The 20,033-nt window shown below is 40.8% G+C and overlaps 1 protein-coding gene across 1 annotated transcript; it reads left to right on the forward strand.

Annotated features, from left to right (window-relative positions):
- The first annotated feature begins 8,246 nt into the window (after positions 1 to 8,246).
- On the forward strand, positions 8,247 to 19,305 carry THAP1 (THAP domain containing 1). The gene is made up of 3 exons (XM_014061752.2): positions 8,247 to 8,498; positions 10,280 to 10,475; positions 18,765 to 19,305. Exons 1-3 carry the CDS (start codon positions 8,428 to 8,430, stop codon positions 19,158 to 19,160), a joined length of 663 nt encoding a protein of 220 aa, XP_013917227.1. The 5' UTR covers positions 8,247 to 8,427; the 3' UTR covers positions 19,161 to 19,305.
- Positions 19,306 to 20,033: the final 728 nt, after the last annotated feature.

The following is a 20,033-nucleotide window of genomic DNA, read 5'->3' on the forward strand; positions in this document are numbered from 1 at the left end:
TTTAATTCCTTTCATATAAAGAAACAGTAAGTTGCAAGGTTGTTTAATGGTATGTGTGTGTATGCTTGTGTGTTATGATTGGTTGGCATGAGCAAGCATGATTGCAGTATGAATGTATATGTCCCCGAAAGTGATAACTGAAGAGATCCAAAGACCTGTGATTGCCTGCGTGAACCCCCCCCCCCTTTTTTTCCCTCTGGGTCATTCTTTGGAGGGAAGCAGGAGAAATGGGGAGAGTGTGTGTCTGCTCATTTTTTCAGTGAGCGTGTGTAGATCGTGGCACGACAAAACCGCGCTACGCAAAATAGCGGAGATTAAATCGCGTCACTAAAGTCGCGACGTCATCATCGCGCGTCATCACCGCGGGGACAACAGCGCGGTGACAGAAGGGCGTTCTACATGCTTCGTTCTTTGCCTCCAAAGGTAACCCTCCTCCTCCAGCTGACAGCGGCAACAGGCACGGGGCAAAGCGGGCTGCCCAGCAGCAGCAGCCCGCGGGAAGGGTCCAGCTCAGCCGCGGAGGGCAGCAGGGCCGCCGACGCTGGCGGCGGAGGAGGACGCAGCAGCGGCAGCGGCTGAGCTCTCCCGGGGCCGGCGAAGCGGGCTTGCCCGGCGGAGGCAGCCCGCCCACTTCTTCCTCAACAACATCTCCTTGGATGGGCGGCCGCCGCCACCGGGCAAGCCCACTTCGCCGGCCCCGGGAGAGCCTCAGCCGCCGCCGCCGCCCGCCCTGCCTCTTCCTCCGGGGGAGGCGCCGGCGGGGGAGGCGCCGGCGGCGGAGGCCGCCCGTCCAAGGAGATGTTGTTGAGGAAGAAGAGGGCAGCCTGCCTCCGCCGGGCAAGCCCGCTTCGCCGGCCCGGGAGAGCCTCAGCCGCCGCCGCGTCCTCCTCCGCTTCCTGATGCCCCCCGCGGCTGTGCTGGACCCTTCCCGCGGGCTGCTGCTGCTGGGCAGCCCACTTTGCCCCGTGCCCGCTGCCGCTGTCAGCTGGAGGAGGAGGGCTACCTTTGGAGGCAAAGAACGAAGCATGTAGAACGCCCTTCTGTCACCGCGCTGTTGTCGCGGCGGTAGGGTCGTTTTTTTATTAGCGCTTCGGACGCCGCGGATTTGCCTCCGCACTTATGTCGGCGCGGATAAGGGCATCGCGGTTTTGTGGTGGAACCTGTGTAGATACCTGTGAATGCATCTGCATCCCCCCCCTTTTTTTCCCTCATTCTTTTTGGGTCATTGAAGGGGGGCTGAAGTTTTCTGCTCATTTTAACTATTTTTTTCCTCTCTCTTCTGAGAAATTTGGAGTAAATGGGTGACTTGCTCCTTCACCTTTACCTTTTACTATTATCTTTTCATCTATAAAAGTTATGCAGTTACATTTCCTTTTCTGCTCTGAATGCAATTTTGACTTTTTCTCTTTTCCTTCTGGAAATTTTTGAGGTTTAAAATGCTTAATTAAACCTATAAACAGAAATGATTTTGAGATATTTTGCTTACATTTGTAAATGTTTTAACATACTTGATGAGGATTTGCTTCCATCTGAATGGAATCTAATATTTTGGAGCGTTGACTCAAAGTACCTCTTTTTTTAATTGCATTTTTTTAACAAAAAAGCTATTTTTCTTCCCTTTCTCTTTTACACCTGAGTGCATTTGTAAAAGCTTGTGAGTCAAGGTGCTTTACCCTATGATATTTTGTTTGTTTGTTTGCAACACAAGTTGTTGTCTCTTTTGAAAATTTACTCATCTTACTGCAAAAGTGTTTCAATCATAGAAGCAGTGGGAATGTCCTGTTCCATGAAATTTACATCATTTACATTGTCTGCCTTCTGGAATAATGTTTGGATTTCCACATTTGGACAGAATGGGTGAGATTCCACAACATGGGACTAAAGATATGTCTGTAAAGAACTGTATATTTGGCCTCTCTTTTTCTTCACCTAAGACACAAAGGACTGCTAACTCTTGAATTGGCTGCTGGCGATTGCATTCTGATAAAACCTGACATGAGGAGAAAAAACTTAGCCAAGTCTGGAACTGACTACCAAACCTGACTGACCACTCTTATCAGCAAGCTAAGCCTAATGCCATCCAGCAGATATGAAAGAATGGACTCTGAGATGGAGAAGTAAAGACCAAAAGACTTTCTTCTATCCCCAGAAGACTATTGGGGAGGGTGAAAATTGATCCTAAAGTTCTCTTTCTTTGCTTTCTTCACAGAAATTCATTGTTAGGTTTCTTTCTTTTCTCATTTATATTGTAATCAGTTTTAATGTATTCCTGTAAGAATTGTATTTTGAGAATGATAGCACAGCAATTCTGAACACCTTGGATTTATGTCTAGTGGGAGGGAAAGTTTGTCTAAAATGTCTGTATTTTCTGTATTGTAGAAGCAGCTACACACACACACACACCAGGAAAGAGAGATAGAGAGAGAGAGAGAGAGAGAGAGAAGAGCCTATTCAGAATTAGATTGAAACTATCTCCTCCACACACAGTTTTTCGTAGGTTGATTTTTAGCAAAACTCAATTTGGCCTCACTAAAATAAGAGCCAGGGCAGGTTGAAGAACCATCCCTTTTAATTTTTGGGATTTCTGCTTGTCTGAAAGCTCACAGAAAATGATATCTGATACTAATTGGCATGGAAAATTGGATACTGTAAATTTCTTTCCAGAAATTTGTGCCCCGGTTGCTAGACCTTCATGGTTGAAAGCTATCTGGGAGCCACTGAAGAGATCCTTCTAGTGTCTCTCTCAATGTTTTTTCATCAGAATTAGATCTCCCTGATCTGACCAATTTTAATCTCTTGTCAAACACATGTGCATTCCACTCACATGTTTTGAAGAAAAAACAAAAGGAAGGGGAGTATGTGGGAAATTTAATTTTACAAATTGCTGTCTTCAAATTGATGAAACTGGCAAGGTAGTGGCCAATCTCAGTTGCAGAAATTGGTTCACGTACCCATGCAAAAGTGGACAGGATTAATGGATGATGCAGGCTTCCTGGGAGGAATTTTTCGCAATTGGAAACAAGCCACCTTCATGGCAGGCATGGCGCTCCTAGGGTTTCTCCTTTTACCCTGTTTAATCCCAGTGCTCCGAATCATCATTCAATCCACAGTAGAAAGTATGACACAGGGCAAAAACATTAACACAGCAATCTTTGATTCGTAACACAAAGCCCTACTAACAGCATTCTCTGATGAAGACCCAGAGAAAAACGATACTCCCTTCCGACTCCTCAAAATTTAAAACAAAAGGAGGAGATGTTGCGATATACGTGCAGGTATGCATCTGCCATACTGTAACACGTATAGAACAGAAGCAATAATTAACCATATGATTAAATCAGTAAACTAAAAGCAATAATTGGCCATATGATTAGATCAGTAAGACAAACTGTCCAACTCCAAGCGTTGATTAAATCAGTACCCTTAACACTAAGCAGATCAGCAACCACAGACTTGTAACTAAGCGTTGATTAAATCAGGGGTTACAACTGTTTAACTCTCAAACATTAATTAAGCATTGGATGTTTGCATGATGATAAAAGGTTTATTGACTATGAGTGTTCTTCGAGTCTACATGAGAGTAAATGAGTTACCATATACTGTAAACTTGCACAATCATGATTGGTCCCCATTGGCTATGTGAATCCACCCCTCCCTTGTGTATGCTCAATAAAAAAGGACCCCCAGACTTCATTCTGGGTCGGTTTCGTCCCGAAGGAAATTCGTGTCCGAGTCTTCTTTCCTCATTGGCTTCATGAACCACCCGCGGAGAAATCGCATCGAACCCTTCCTCCAACTAAAACAAAATTGAAACAAGTTTTCTTGCTTGCAAAACTGCAATCTTATTTCAATCTGGCATGAGTTCATTCATTCCAGCCCCCTTTTAAGTAGCTGCTCCTATGAACACATTTTAGGAAGTTCCTCTACTAAATATACTCAGATTCACACTTCTTCAAAATTGATGCGGAAGTCAAATCTTTAAAAATTCAGGAAATGGGAATAATCATCTGTATGTTTATTTTATAGAATGAGCTTTTCCATTGCCGATTCCATTCCATCTGCACAAATGCATGCACACAGTATATGCATGCTCACACACAAAAAGAACTGTTTTGCAATCACACTGTGCAACCACTATTCTCCACTGCTCCTTTAACTCAGCTACCTAATGAAGAAATGTTTCGGATAAAATTTTGCCTTCTTTATTATTGCTTACTAATCAGAATATTAACTTCATGATAGACCAGTGGCCAAATTTACATGAAGTCAATATTCTCATTAGAAGAAACAGTCCATTCCAGTGAAGTGACCAATTCCTCTACAGAAAATAGTTGTAGAGGTGCAGCACTGTCTAGTGCAGGAGTGTCAAACTCAAGGCCCGCAGGCCAGATCTGGCCCGTGGGGCTGACCTGGAAAACGTCGCTTCGCCCTGGTCTACCCAATGCAAACAGGAAACATGCCAGCATTACTGCAATTTGGGGAGTAGTATCAAGCTGGCCACGCCCACCCAGTCAGCCATGCATGCCCCCCCAATGGTCAACCACAGTCCTGATGTGGCCCTTAATGAAATTGAATTTGACATCCCTGGACTAGTTGGGGGAAAAAAGGATCCTGCTGTGGACCAGTTGGATTCCTGCAAATTGCTGATCTCATAAAGCTCTTCCATATTTACTAGAATGTCTACATGGGATGTCTTTTGCTGACATAAGGCGGAAAATCCTAGTTCCATGTCAGAACCCTTAGTCTCATTTAAGCATGGTCACTGAATGGAAATGGTAGTTGTATGGCTTCAGGTGGAGAATGAAAATTGGCACTAAAATTCTTTATATGTAAGCTGCATTTTATCTTGCTATGCCCTGAAGATGTCCATGCAAAGCTACATCTGCTATGTGAAATTATACTACTAGCAACTGTTGTTTTATTGTATATACCATATATCTGATAGCATTGTTCAAATACGTTCTTAAGACAAGAAGGTAAAGCATCTTTTTTTTCTTTCTGATTTCACAGGGACATCCTAAATCTAGTTTCAATCTGTAACTTTCTTTCTATTTATATCATTGCACTCTTATGCTTTAACAGTCCCAGTCTTCACCCTTGATCACATGACTGTAGTATCATCTTATAGCCAACCCAAAAGCAAAAATTACTTGACGTAATTTTTACTGCGCCTGAATAAAAGTAATTTTGTTTCCTCTTTGGCTAACAAAGTCATTATAGCTTCATGCTGTGTAAAACGTTTGTCACTTAATCTGGAGGCAAGGACAGATGATAACTGCAGAAAGATGTATCTGAGATTGTTGGGGGGGGGGCATATGCATTCCCCCATAGCTGTTTCTTTCCCTGCCTTTGCTTCCTGAGTTCAATTTCATACCTGGCAGTCTCTCCTACCCATTTTGCAAACAGTTAGACTTCAGCCTTTCAGTATAGAAGAAATCAGATATTATTTTTTCTAGGTAAGATAAGGTGTATTAATGCTGGTACTAAAATATTTTGAAATGGCACGTACCTTTAGATATAACAGCTCCACTTTTCTTGATTGCAGTGTCAAAAAATAGGGATATTAAAGTGGGCATTGGTTTATTTCAATTACTCTTCCCCTGCCTTCTCTGTAGTACAAGATGTAATTTGCTCAACATCTAATCATTTTGAATTTCCACCCTACAGGATCTAGTTGGTTGTACAGTTATGGCAGAATCTGAGTCTCTCCTCCCTGGGGCTATTTCTGCCTTGTTCTCTTCCCAGATGCTTCTTTATATTATTTCGTGCACATTCTCCTTATTCTGGGGTGGTGGTGTTGTCTTATCCATTATTAACTTTTTGTGTTGCTGTCACAACTAAGCCCTTTTTCTGGTTTAGAAATTTAAAGTGTAACTGGATGGAATGTCAGGAAAATATTTAAGAGAACTGATTGGCATAAAAACAATTTGCTTTTATTAATTTTAAAATATGCCTTTGAACAGATTTATTTACTTTGATAAAGTAACATATCCTATCAATATGGGTAGTCCTCAATGTATGACCACAATAGAGTCCAACATTTCTGTTTCTAAGCAAGGCAGTTGTTAAGTAAGCTGCTCCTCATTTGATGATTTGTTTTTTGCCACAATTAAGCGAATTATTGCAATTCCTGGGGAGGTTACAAATGGTGATCAATGACCCCAGGACGGTGCCAATCACAAATACAAGCCAACTGCCAACCACCTGAATTCTGATCACTTGAGTGTGGGGATGCTGTAAGTATGAAAACTTGTCATAGGTGACTTTTTTCAGTAATAGTAATTTTGAAGGTCACTAAATGAATGGCTGTAAGTCAAGGACAACCTATATTAATATATCCTAGCATTAAACATATTCTTAATCCTTTCTCCCTGAAAGAAGATATTCTCTGATTAAGATCCTGAGCCTCCTTCAGACTATGCCTCCAACACCTCTCTTCCAATTTCCTTCTTCCTGCCTGAATATACCTTGCTATGCCTTGTCAACCTTTCATTGCTAATTCACCCAGTCCTCACAGCACTGAAGGAAATGCCAGAAAACCAATCAACCTGTCCATAAGAGGCACCACTCACAAAGTAGGGCAATGTTACTCTTGTGAATTTTATCTGATTGTACACTCCTTATGGCTTATGTCAAAGACAGTAATAAAATATTTGATTTGATTACTCCAGTGATTTGGGACAGGTGCCACAAAAGTGAAATGGACTGGTAACGAGGACAAAACATTTTATGCAAGTACATTTTTTTTTTCATTTTCTGTGTAAAGAATGAAGGACTCCTGTGAACCACTGGACTGTATATTTTGAAATGCATTTAACCAAATTGCCACTTTTGCAACTGGGTCTTATCCTGTCATTCTTATTTTTACTACATCACTTGTTGAAAAAGGCAAAGGTATAAGTAAAGAATATAATGCATTCATGTTATTTGGAAGACACGTGTCCAACTCCTAACTATGGTAGGACTACACCCCTATTGTAACAACAAAGGCCAAGAATCTGGAAACTGTCCTAAACCCAAAGCCTTATTAAGCATCCCCCGATAGCGAGAAGAGTAATCATGATAGCTCTAAACTGCAAGAGGCTTTTTACATCTCAACACTATTTTAAACCAATGCCCCCCCAATCTTTGGCACCAGGGACCAGTTCCGTGGAGACAGGTTTTTCCACAGACCAGAGGGGGCGTGTTTCACGTGCTGCCTGCATCCCTCGGATTGAGCTTCACTTGTTTGTGCAGCCCAGTTTCTACCATGCTGCGGACTGGTGCCAATCCACCAACTGGGGACCCCTGTTAAGAGCGGGGGGGGGAGGGGGAGAAAGAGAGCGAGGGAAGGAGGGAGGGAAAGAGAAAGGGACAAAAAGAAAGAGACTGCAAGAGAGCAAGAAAGGCAGGGAGGGAAGAGATGGAGAGAGAGGCAGGGAGGGAAAGAAAGAGAAAGGGGGACAAAAAGAAAAGACAGTGAGAGAGACAGAAAGAGGCAGGAAGGGAAGAGAGATAGAGAGAGGGAGCAAGGGAGAGAAAGAAAGGCAGGCAGGCAGAGAGGAAAAGATAAAGAGGGAGGGACAAAAAGAGACAGCAAGAGAGAGAAAGAGGCAGGGAAGAGATGGAGAGGGAGGGAGAGAAAAAAGATGCAGGCAGGGAGGGAAAGAGAAAGGGAGGGACAAAGAGACAGACAAAGAGGCAGGGAGGGAAGAGAGAGGGAGGGAGGGAAAGAAAGTAAGTGCAGGCAGGGAGGGAGGGAAAGAGAAAGGGAGGGACAAAAAGAGAGCAAGAGAAAGAGGCAGGGAGAGAAGAGAGATGGAGGGAGGAAGGGAGAAAAAGAAAGAAAGATCTGTCAAATATACAAGATATGCAATTTCTTGCTATTATTTAATGGTCATCCGTATTTATTATGTCAGATGATAACATCCTTCAACTTAATTATTTTAGGAATAAACATCCTTCCCAACAAGGCTAAACTGCAGGACTAAGGACACAATTTATAGAAGCGCGCCAATGCCTTCTTTGACGAGGCGCGCATCAACGTTAGGGTCGATCTAAAACAACGCGCCGTTCAACGACTCCCGTCGCGCGCTCGTGCTATTTCCAAGCTCAGAAAGCCGGAGTCCGTGCGTCAAAAGATGAGTCACTCCTCTCATTGGCTGTTCCGACGGAGACGCGTCGCACCCCAAACATTGCGGGGCGTGACCAATAGCCAAGCCCGATGCGAAGATCTCGAGAGAGTTGGTCTGAAGCTGGCACCGCCATGTTGAAATAGGGAGAGGCCACAGCCAGTTTATGTCGTTCTTCGGATTTTTTTTGTTTTTGAAAAGGAACGCGAAGACCTCAAGGAAGCCTTTGGATCGACGCGTGTCTTAACTTGATTTGCTCCCTCCCAGAAATCCCGGTGGTGGTAAAGAGGCAGGCGGAGGGGACGGCAACAAGAGGATGGTGCAGTCCTGCTCTGCCTACCGTTGCCGGAATCGATACGACAAAGAGAAGCCCATCTCTTTCCACAAGTGAGTAGGGGCGGGGGTAGGAAAACGAGAGCGGAGGGGGGGGGAGAGGAAAAAAAAGCGGCTGTCTTGACCAGGCGAGAGAAAAGCTAGCATTCGCTTCGCGAACAGGAAGGCGGAGCCAGAGCGCCTGCGCGGCCCAAAGGGGGAGGGACTTTAAATCGTGCGCGGCCTCTCTTGAGGTTGGCGAGAAGGCGGGGCTAAGTGTACTTACTGGGTCCTTTGGTGGGTTTTTTTTTTCCTTTAAAAAGTAAGGCTCGAGATGTGCCTGACTGGTGGAATCGAACACGCGCAAGCGCGCGCTTGTTCAACCGTCAATAACAGCAAAGCGGCACTTCCACCTTTCTGACAGGCTGAGAGGGAGTGGTTATCAATGACTGTTTAAAATAATCATGATTAAGAATCGGCAAAAGCAAGATCGATAGGGATTAGCCTCCCCTCCTTTTAACTCTGGTATTACACCCAAATGCTGGCTGGTTTAATAAAGTGCCCCCCCCCCCTCAAATAAAGCAAAGAAAGTTCAGGTTTTGTTGAAAGCAAGTAGATCTAGGATTGCTTTTGGGCTTTAGATGTACAGGTAGTCGTCAACTTCCAACAGCTCGCTTAGTAACTTACAAGTTACACCGGCATTGAAAAAAAGAGACTTATAATCATTTTTCACACTTATGACCGTGGCAGTATCCCCATGGTCATGTGTTTTACATTTGGATGCTTGACTCACATTTATGACGGTTGCAGTGTATTGGGGTCATGTGACCATCTTTTTGCAATCTTCTGACAAGTAAAGTCGATGAGGAAACCAGATTCACTTAACAACCGTATTACTAATCTAACAACTGCAGCGGTTCACTTAACAAATGTGATGAGAGAAGTCGTAAAATGGGGCGAAACTCACTTAACAAATTTCTCACTTAGCAACATAAATTTTGGCCTCAAATTATCATACGTTGAGGACTACCTGTACAAGTAGTTCTTGACCTAAGACTAATTGTGCCTAAAATTTACGTTACTAAACAAGACAGTTGAGTTGTTAAGTAAATTTTGCCCTATTTTAGGACCTTTCTTGTCATGGTTGCTAAGTGAATCTGTGCAATTGTTAATTTAGTAACGCAAAGTTAAGTGTATTCCAGTATTCAGGATTATTCTCATAAAAATTTAACAGCAGCTGAGTTGACCGGCATCAAAGAAGAGGTTAAAAGTGTAACTGGAAGTTTACAAATAAAACATGCACGTCTGGGTGCTTTTGAGAACTTGAAAGTATCTGTAAATCTATAGTGGGGTTAATAAAATTATAAATAAATTTTAATACTGATTTGAGCTTATATTTAATGTAAATGTTTTCTTTTTCTTAAACAGTAATAAATCTTGAGCCTTTGAGAGTTTTGTATGCTCCTTAAAAATTTCTACAAACATGGATTAAAGTTATAGAAATGGGGTATTTCAAAGTTCTTCCACAGACCATGAGTAGAGAAGAATCTGTAATTTGTTCACCAGAAATTGAATGTTAGACTTCTGTACTGCCATCTTGCACAAACTGATTTTACTGTTTTTGGTTTCCATTAGAATCTCTCCTGTTACTGGGAGAACAAAAAAAAAAAAAAAAAAAAAATAGAGACCTTTCATTAAATCCAAAAGCTTGATTCCTACCATGTTTTAGGCAATTTATTAAAAGCATATTAAGACTACAGCTAAGTGAAAATGTGAGTGCTTCCTCTTACTCTCCCTCCCACTTCCAGTTTGGTAGTAAAAATAATAAAAATGTTTGATGTACATTTTATTTGTAGGTTTCCTCTCACAAGACCTGATCTCTGCAAGAAATGGGAAGCGGCTGTTAGAAGAAAAAATTTCAAGCCAACAAAATATAGCAGCATTTGTTCTGAACACTTTACTCCAGATTGCTTCAAAAGAGAATGTAACAACAAACTATTAAAGGACAATGCTGTACCAACAATATTTTGCCACACAGAACCAAATGTGAAGGTAAGTGAAGTTTATGAATTATTTTTAAAGCTTCTGTAATTCAGAAAACACTGGGAGGCAATGCTGCTATTGCTAAGCAAAAGTATTTTGAAGACAAGAATGATATATAGTGCCAGACAAAAGCTTGTTATATTCATCTATTGATTTAATAGAATGAGTTAAAATTCTGTTCCTAACTCATTTACCACCTTTGATTTTTTATTTTAGATTTTTCTAAAATAAAAAATGGATTCATTGTTGCAATTCTGACAGATTTTTATATCACGTTTAAACATTTCATCATTCCTGCAAGAATACTTTTAAATTTGATTGATTTCACATGGGTTAATGCAAGAACATGATCAGTTCTTCTGCATCAGACAATATCTCATAATTTTTGGACCATTGCAAGAGAACTAAATATTTACTGTTTTGTACAGCTGCACCTTACTCCATCTCATGTCATATTTATGGACAGAATATCACTACTCCAACCATAATGTCTTTTTTAAACAAGGAGAAATGGGGAGAATGATTTGCTTGGCACAATGGATATGTGGGACACAACTTTTCCTTTCAAATTGCCACTACAGGACTTGGTGGAAATTTAAAGTAAGGTACTGTTTTGTTTACTCAACAGCCCTTTCAGAACTAAAAACCTAAATAGGAGTCCTTGTATAAGTTATTATTTCCATCCAAGAAATAGCTATATTAATAAAAGTGATACCCTTTTAAAATAACAAACTTACCTGCAATGTTCTATATTAGAGATCAAGAACCTTTTCAGGCTCTTTTACAATTTTGGATGCTAAAATACAATTTTAAACAACAAAACACACATAATACCTGATGAAAGAATATAAATCCATCTTATATAATTCGCTTATATTTTAAGTTTTTATTTAAAAATCCTCATATTTTAATTTTTGAAGTTAGAGGGTATAATATAAAGGTATCACGCATAGCCCTTGTTTTATCAGAACATAAGATTTTCTTTTTAATCTCTCTGTCTTTTCCTTATCCTCCTAAAAATGCATGAGTTAATTAGGGGAATCATCATCATCATCATTTTAGCAATTGTCTATCCACTGCAGGATGAAGGTCTCTTCCGCATGTTTCCAAATATTATGGTCCTGAGTTTTCTTTTGCCAATTGGGCCCATAATACTTGCTGATGTTGTTGATCCATTTTGGACATTCGTGCTCCATTCACACAAGTGCCAACTGCTCTCACAAAAGCAGCTTCGCACATGCACTTGCCCATTTGGTCTGCGGCTTGGGTGTTAGGAACCCTGATTTATGACAACTTTTTGGTTTTTTTATAAATATTAAATCAATATCCTACATGAGAACAATGTATTTTGTTGCAACTCTCACATACACACTTTATGTCATTAAAAAAACATTTATATTGTTTTGAATATTAATTAATACTATCTTTTTAAATCTTTAATTTTTGATGTACCATTCATAAAACATAACTGCTAATAGGTGATTTTTTCTTCCGGTTATTTAAATAATACTTGGAATTCTGAAAGTTATTGTTTAATGATTCTTGACATTAGATTGGAAACTAACACAGCTACCCTATACATACTGATATGTGCGGTTTTGGGAAAAGGGCTGTGATAAACATTAATTAATTCATTGATTATATTAATTATTCATTTTTCTTCTCTTTACTTGTATTCAAATCTTGGAGAGTGCCTAGTCAAATCCTTGCGGTTTTCTTGGCAAGTTTTTCAGAAGTGTTTTGCCACTACTTCCTTTTTATGGCTAAGAGAAAGTGTTTAGCTCAAGATCACTCAGCTGGCTTTATGCCTAAGGCAGCGATGGCGAACCTTTTTGGCTTGCGTGCCATAAGGGGGGGAGCACAGGGGGTCCCTGCATGGGCGTGCCACACCCATAATGCAGCATACGACCCCCAGTGCACATGCGCGCATGAGAGGTGCTCCCTCCATTTTTTGCATGGTTTTTTCGCCCTTTCCAGGCTCCAGAGGCTTTATAGGAGCCTGGGCAGGGCGAAAACAGCCTCCCCCACCAGAGGTCCTCTGGAGGTTTCAGGGACCTTCAGGAGGCTTCCCTGAAGCCTCCAGAGGGCTTAAACCGACCCTACAAGCAAACCGGAAGTCTGTTCCCGAACTTACGGTTTGCCCATAGGGCCGTTTTTTTGCACTCCGGAGGCTTCAGGGAAGCTCCTGAAGCCTCTGGAGGGCCTGGGGGGGGCAGGGGAGACTCTTTTTGCTCTCCCCAGGCTCCTATAAAGCCTCCGGAGCCTGGGGAGGCTGGACTCAGATGGCCAGCGTGCGCATACCTTGCATGCCCTGACAAATGGTTCCGCGTGCCACCTGTGGAACGCATGCCATAGGTTCGCCATCTTGGGCCTAAGGCATGATTGGAAGTCATGGTCTCTCTGCTTGTAGCCTGGTGTCTTAACCACTGCATCAAACTGGCTCTTTTAATGGTGATATAAAGCGCAATGAATATAATCATAATCCAGTTTTAAATGGTTAGGCTTGTAATTTATGCTGTAGCATTAGTAAAATGAAGGCTTCATTACAACAAAGGCTCTCAGTATTTCTGGTCTGCATATAAAATTGCCACTAGGGATTTTCTTATGAGTTAATGGAAAGATTGCCACTGGATAGGCTGTTCAATGCATGATAATCAGCTCATTTTTAATCTAAAGCAACTGCATTTCTGTATTTATTTGTTGTGGATTTAGACTCGCTACATCTACCAGGACTTAGCATAGCTAATAACTCCTCAGTACTGCTGGTGGAGTATAGAATTTAACATGCATGTTAAAATCAACTTCTGTAAGACAGCAAGCCTGGAGATGAGGTGAGAGCTCATCAGCCTCTATTACTATCATGTAGACATTCATAAATTGAATGTTTCTAGGCTGCAGTTCCAAATTCTCTCCTATAACTATTAATTATAGTCAAATGACTTTTTTTTGCAGGAAATAAACCAGGGGTGGGTTTCAAAAATTGTTCGAACCTACTCTGTGGGCGTGGCCTCCTTTGTGGGAGTGGCTTGCCACCCATGTGACCGGATGGGAGTGGCCTGCCACCCATGTGACCTGGTGGGAGTGATCAAGACGATGTTATTACTAGATATTACTAATTACTAGATATTATTAATATTACTAGATCATTATTAATGCATAGATAACTGTGGGACATTACACACCCACCCACACCCACAAACTATGACAGTGCTAGGAAAACACCAAAAAAATAAAAATCCCCCCCCCCCCAAAAAAAAGACTGCCAATGAAACCAGTTTTTTTTTCCTAAGCCTAAGAACAGGAAAGACAAAGTCACTGGAATAAAAACCATCAAGGCAATGTGGAAAATTATAAAGGACAGGCACTCACAGAACCATCAACCACCTCAGAATTACCTAAACAAGGAGGGTGAAACACACTGCCTTGCAACAAACCTGGCCTGCCCATAGAAAAGCAGCCACTTTGAGACACATAAACCTGGTCTAAACACTTAAAAGCAACATATTGCATCACAAATAAAATATTTGCAAAAAGGAATAACATTTCTTGTAATAAACATTCTATAAACAATAAATAAATAAAAATTCCCTAAACTAATTAAAAACTACCACGTTCAGAGAACACCAAAGGACCCCACAGTCCTCTCCCTCCTTATCTTTTTCTTTTTTGTCCTAACTTTCTCCTCCTCCCCCCCAACCCCACTCCCTTCTAGCACTGATGATGTTACCAAACTAGGAGTGCTGGAGAGGAGCTCTCACAGGGCGAAGAGCTTCCCGCTACAGGCACAATCTATCTGCAGCCGTAAATAACTGCCAGCAGCAGCTTCAGTCACCTGCTCGCAGCTGACAGTTGCGTTTGGGAGCGGAGGTGGTGGCAGCAGAAGTGGGCACAGACGGGATGTCTTGCTGAGTAGAACGAGGCGGTGGGGATGCGTTGTTTCAGGGTGCCCCAAGCGCCGGCTCCTCTGAGTGTAGCCCATTCCCCCTCCCAAGAAGACCGTTTTCTTTTTAAAAACGCCTCTGCAGACGATCTTGAAAACCTGCGAGGTTGCTTTGGGAGGAGGAAGACAGGCAGCAGTCACCCACCCCATCTCTGGTTGCCTGCAGCCTCGGAAGCTTCCGAAACTTCACAGTAAAAGCAATTAAGAACTTCTCTCGCTCGTGAAATTTTCTTTATTGTGCAAACGCTTGCTTTAAGGCTGCAGGCACCCAGGGAGGGGGGCAGGGGGAAATGCTGCCCATCTGTCCCCTTCCAAAGCAACCTTGCAGGTTTTCAAGATCATCCGGAGAGGCGTTTTTTAAAAAGAAAATCCTGAAAAGCCACAAGATTTGGAGAGATGGGAAGCTGGTCTTTTTTTTGGGGGGGGGGAGGAATCCCCAGAACCAGGAGCGCAGCCCATTCCCCCTCCCAAGAAGACCGTTTTCTTTTTAAAAACGCCTCTGCAGACGATCTTGAAAACCTGCGAGGCATTCCCCCACCCCATTCCTGGTTGCCTGTAGCCTTGGAAGCTTCCACAGAGAAGCTTCTGCAGAGGCGTTTTTAAAAAGAAAACGGTCTTCTTGGGAGGGGGAATGGGCTGCGCTCCTGGTTCTGGGGATTCCCCCCCCCATCTCTCTAAATCCTTTTCAGGATTTTCTTTTTAAAAAACGCCTCTCCGGATGATCTTGAAAACCTGCAAGGTTGCTTTGGAAGAGGTTGCTTTGGGAGGGGGAAGATAGGCAGCATTCCCCCACCCCATCTCTGGTTGCCTGCAGCCTCGGAAGCTTCTGCAACTTCACAATAAAAGCAATTAAGAACTTCTCTCGCTCGTGAGATTTTCTTTACTGTGCAAAGGCTTGCTTTAAAACTGCAGGCTCCCGGGGAGGGGGGCAGGGGGAAATGCTGCCCATCTGTCCCCTTCCAAAGCAACCTTGCAGGTTTTCAAGATCATCCGGAGAGGCATTTTTTAAAAAGAAAAACCCTGCAGGCACCCAGCGACAGGGGCTAGGAGCTAGGAACCCGGAAGTTAATTACTTCCGGGTTCACTGACGAACCGGTTCGCAAGAACTGGTGCAAACCGGGAGGAACCCACCCCTGAAATAAACCCACCTTGCTATCTTAATCTTAACACATTTTAATGAAGTTATTTCAAAATAACTTTTCAGTGCAACTGATAGGGGTGGAAAAAATAATAATCACTAACTGACTCATGGATTACTCATTAGTGCTTCATTTACTGAAGCATTTAACTGAGATGTAGTAACACTAATAATCTATAAATCTGTTTCCGTTCAATTCAAGTGTATTTATGGTAATTAATTAGTATATATAAATACAAATAGCACATATAAGAATAATATCAATTACAATTTGAGATAAGGCTTCACAAGTTTTCAAAGATTGTTGAAAAAATAGCAGTTAAACAAAATATATGTAACACTAACACTTGAATAGTATATGGATAACATATGCTTCATTATTTTTCTTGGAAACCTTCCAAATTGGGGGAGATTAAATCTGTTCTCAAATGTATATAAAAGTTGTAATATAATAAGACTTCGTTGGAGAGAGATTGGCCAAACCAGAGGGAGCAGTCAAGTGGGGAATTAGTTTGGAATCATTATGTAGGCACAAGAGAGCAAGGACCAACCCCCTTGAAGGCCTTTGAACTATGTCTAATCTGGCTCTGGTACAAACTGCCAATCTGGGAAGATTTCTGTGAAATAGGCACGAACAATAAAGTAGCTAATTGAATTCTTCATGTTCAATTGGATCTGGTTGTTTGCATCTGACAGACATGGGCAATATTGTCTGTTGCACTTATAGAAGAACTATTGTTGCAAGCTTTAGTCCTAGGTAGGTATACAGTTTTAGACAATAAACTTTTGTTTCTTTTCAATGGCAATGTACTTTAAAATAAATAGGAGGGAAAATGTTTTTTGTCTTTAGTAGTAATGGAACAGTTTCAAAATCCTTAAGATATATAAAATAATCACAGTACAAACTATGTACTTCAATTGTAATTAATGATCGAGAGCAATTTTTTATTCATTTATTAAATTTATATACCACTCATCTTGCAGTTTGAGGTGACTCTTGGCTTCTCACACTGTAATAAAATATGGAGCTATAAAAACATTTAGTTATACAATCACAGATTAAAATCACAAAAGATTAAGAATAGATCACGGATTTGGAATGGAGTGGTGCCTTCTTCTGGCACTGCACCAGCCACCTGCACAGTTTCTTCTTCAGAGCTCCATGTCAACCAGCACAGCCTAGTTTTAAGGCTCTTCCTGAGTGCCAGAGGGGTTTCTTTCAGTGTTAAAAGAGTGCACAATACTGTTAAAAGACAGAATCTAATCTTATTTGAAAAATAAACTCATGAAATTAAAAAAAAAAACAATGCCCTAACAGTAAATTTGATGAACTATGCATTTTATGGGTCATATAATATATTGGGTTGCTAGATTGTTTAAGAGAATATTTCCTGTTCAAGGCCACGTATTCCAAAAGGTAAGCAGAAGGTGTATTTATTTGTTAGATTTATATTCTGCTTTAGTAAATCTCATCAGATATTAAGTCTCTTCTGAAAGATGGCTTGTGGTGGGGCAGCCACAACTATGGTCATTGACTGCAAGATGGGCAAGTGAATTTTGAAGCCAGTGACTGTAGCTGCAGATATTCTTGACCTGGTAGAGATTTCAGTTGGAATTTAGAATGATCAAATGTTCATATTCCTTCAAAAAAAAATCTTAAAGGTAAGTCCCAGTCTTACAGTAAGATGAAGGAGTATGTTTACAAAAATATAACTGTATAATAAATTATTCAAATGCCCCTAACTGCTTCAATGAAATAGATTACATTCTGGTTTCTAATGTTCTACTGGAATCTATAACAAAGACCTCTAGGCTGAATTAAATATATAGTTTTTGCTCCTATTATGATATATGTTGTTTATACAAAAGGAAAACTCTAGCTGGAGCTGGAAATTTAATCTTATTTTTTTGTCCAGTAAGAATTACTGAGAAACAATCCCTAAAGCATTTTGTAATTATTTAGAGAATAATCCTGAAGAATCTGTGAGCATTCACATATGTTGGAAAACATTAAAAGCAGTTGTAGGAATATCAACATTAAATGGCTTAGTAGAAAAGAACAATAGAGTAAATAAATAAAAGGGAAAAATGAGGCTTTATAGGTACCACCTAAATCTAATAGGATCAATTAAAGAATTAGAACTACGGAAATTCATTTCTGTTGCAATAGAATTAGTTTAGGTGAAACAAAGATACTAAATCTAAATTTTATTTCCAATCTCTCATCCACTGGCCTATTATTCCTTACTTATACAGGTAGTATTGCTATCCTATCTATTTAAAGTTATCATTTTCAGATGTTTAGGAGCATTAGTGACCTCTTGCTTTAGGGAACATAATTATTCTAAGTACTCGTGTTTTGGTCTGTGACCGTAAAAAAAGTATATATATGTAACACAGTTGTTAAATTAATCTGGCTTCCCCATTGACTTTGCTTGTGAGAAGGTCATAAAAGGTGATCATGTGACCCTGGAACACTGCAACTGTCATAAATAAGAGTCAGTTGCCCAGCATCTGGATTTTGATCAGATGACCATGGGGATGCTGCAACGGTTGTAAGTGAGAAAAAAGCCCTAAGTCACTTTATTTAGTGCCGTAATTTCAAATGGTCACTAAATGAACTGTTGTAAGTCAAAGACTTCTTGTACATGGTAGAATTGAAATGATGGAGTATTTCATATCGTTGCAGCTGTGAACATGAAGGTGCTTCTTTTGTTATCTCAAGATAATTTTATAATCCTTCATGCTCTTTGTGGAATAACATTTACACAGGTATAAACGAATGATCTGTCTTCAGTGGTAACAAATTATTCTAATTTGTGGATTGTGTCTGGATTCTCAGATACCAAAGATGACTCTATAGCACATATGTTACTAATTTTCCCCTTTTTACACAACTGGCATCTTGAACTTATATCAGTTTATTCAGTGTCCATTCAATATTTTCAAGGTGAGCTCAGGTATGATAAGATCCCTGTGAGAGCAGACTTCTCTATTCTGTTCATTTGCAAAGCCTTTAACTGACTAAACATATTGTTCCTCTGAAGGTTTTGCTACCTCTGTTTGAAGCTTGTTTTAATGCAAATAAAATAATGAAATTATTATTTTCTCGAAGCATGAAGTTTTGAAGAAGAAAAATGATCTTGCTTGTCACCTGAAATGTATTATGTTACCTTTGAACAAAACAAATGTAAAGTATATCTTTTTGTTTTGCTTTTAGTCTGAAGGCACACAGGAACCACCTGAAGTACCAACGCCCCCTTCTCCTTCACCTCCACCACCTCCTCAAACGTACCCAAGATTGGTAGATCCAAGCATTGGATTATTGATGCCACCACTTCACACTCCCAATAATATTGCGGTGTTTTGTGATCACAACTATACTGTAGAGGATACTGTGCATCAGAGAAAAAGAATTCAGCAACTGGAAGAGCAGGTGGATAAACTGAGGAAGAAACTTAAGACTGCCCAGCAGCGATGTAGGCGTCAGGAGAAACAGATTGAAAAACTACGAGAGCTTGTTCAGTTTCAGAAGGAAAAAGACGTGCTGTCAGGCAAAGGTGGATATGTGATTCTGCCTAATGACTATTTTGAAATTGTAGAAGTCCCTGCCTAGAAGGTTAGCCTTGCCATTTGTGGAACACTGCCAAAGTTAGCCTCATCAGACTAACCCACCTGTTCAGTTTTAAAAAGCAAGACTTTTTAGTTCTGTATATTAAATACTTCAGCCCTTCAAACCAATAAAAGTTGCTATATAGTCATTTGTTGATGTTGCCTAGTGCTGATCTTTTTATTGACCCATTGCTCAAAAATGGAGCTGGTGATGCTTAAATGTAGAGAGTGATTGACAATAGCATACTGTGCTCCCTTGATGTGCTTGATGTGATAAAATTTAACTCAGAAAGAAATACTGAGCAGTAATAAAAAGATAAATCCTGAAAAAGCACCAGAAAAAATGCAAAGCACCTCCACCTTGATTGTGTTAGGGATAAGTTAAACTGGAAAGATACTTTGTCAGGCCTTCAAGATTATGTATCAATAGTTTAACAGCATTCAGGTGCATTCCAAAACTCTAGTGACTCCTTTTTCTGACTCTACCTATCTCAAAGAGCTGATCTCCATCTTGGCATTGTCCTCCCCTTTCTCTCAGGAAGTTCACGTGTCAGCACACTCAGAAATCTATGTTCAGTGATTTATTGGCCTATGAAATATTTCTATAGCATTCATAAGGCATGATATGATACAGTGTGGTGGTGATTATCTGTGAGTCACTAAAACCTTGGTTCAAATTCCCTTGGGTAAGGGAGGCCAGTTGTATTGCCTCAGCCTCTGAAAAAAATATTTATGTGGCTTTTCTGTTCCACTGTGAGCCAGATTGCAGAAGATGGCTAAGCTAGGTCATCTTTCATTGTTCAATAGTACTTTAAAAATTAAAGAAAAAAGAGACACGTTCAGAGAAATTCTAACCAGCTCTTAGAATAGCGCCCAG

The sequence above is a fragment of the Thamnophis sirtalis genome, unplaced genomic scaffold (assembly GCF_051295495.1).
Source record: "Thamnophis sirtalis isolate CommonGarterSnake01/CBP01778 unplaced genomic scaffold, rThaSir2_p1.2 scaffold_5, whole genome shotgun sequence".
In the NCBI taxonomy this organism is placed as follows: domain Eukaryota; kingdom Metazoa; phylum Chordata; class Lepidosauria; order Squamata; family Natricidae; genus Thamnophis; species Thamnophis sirtalis.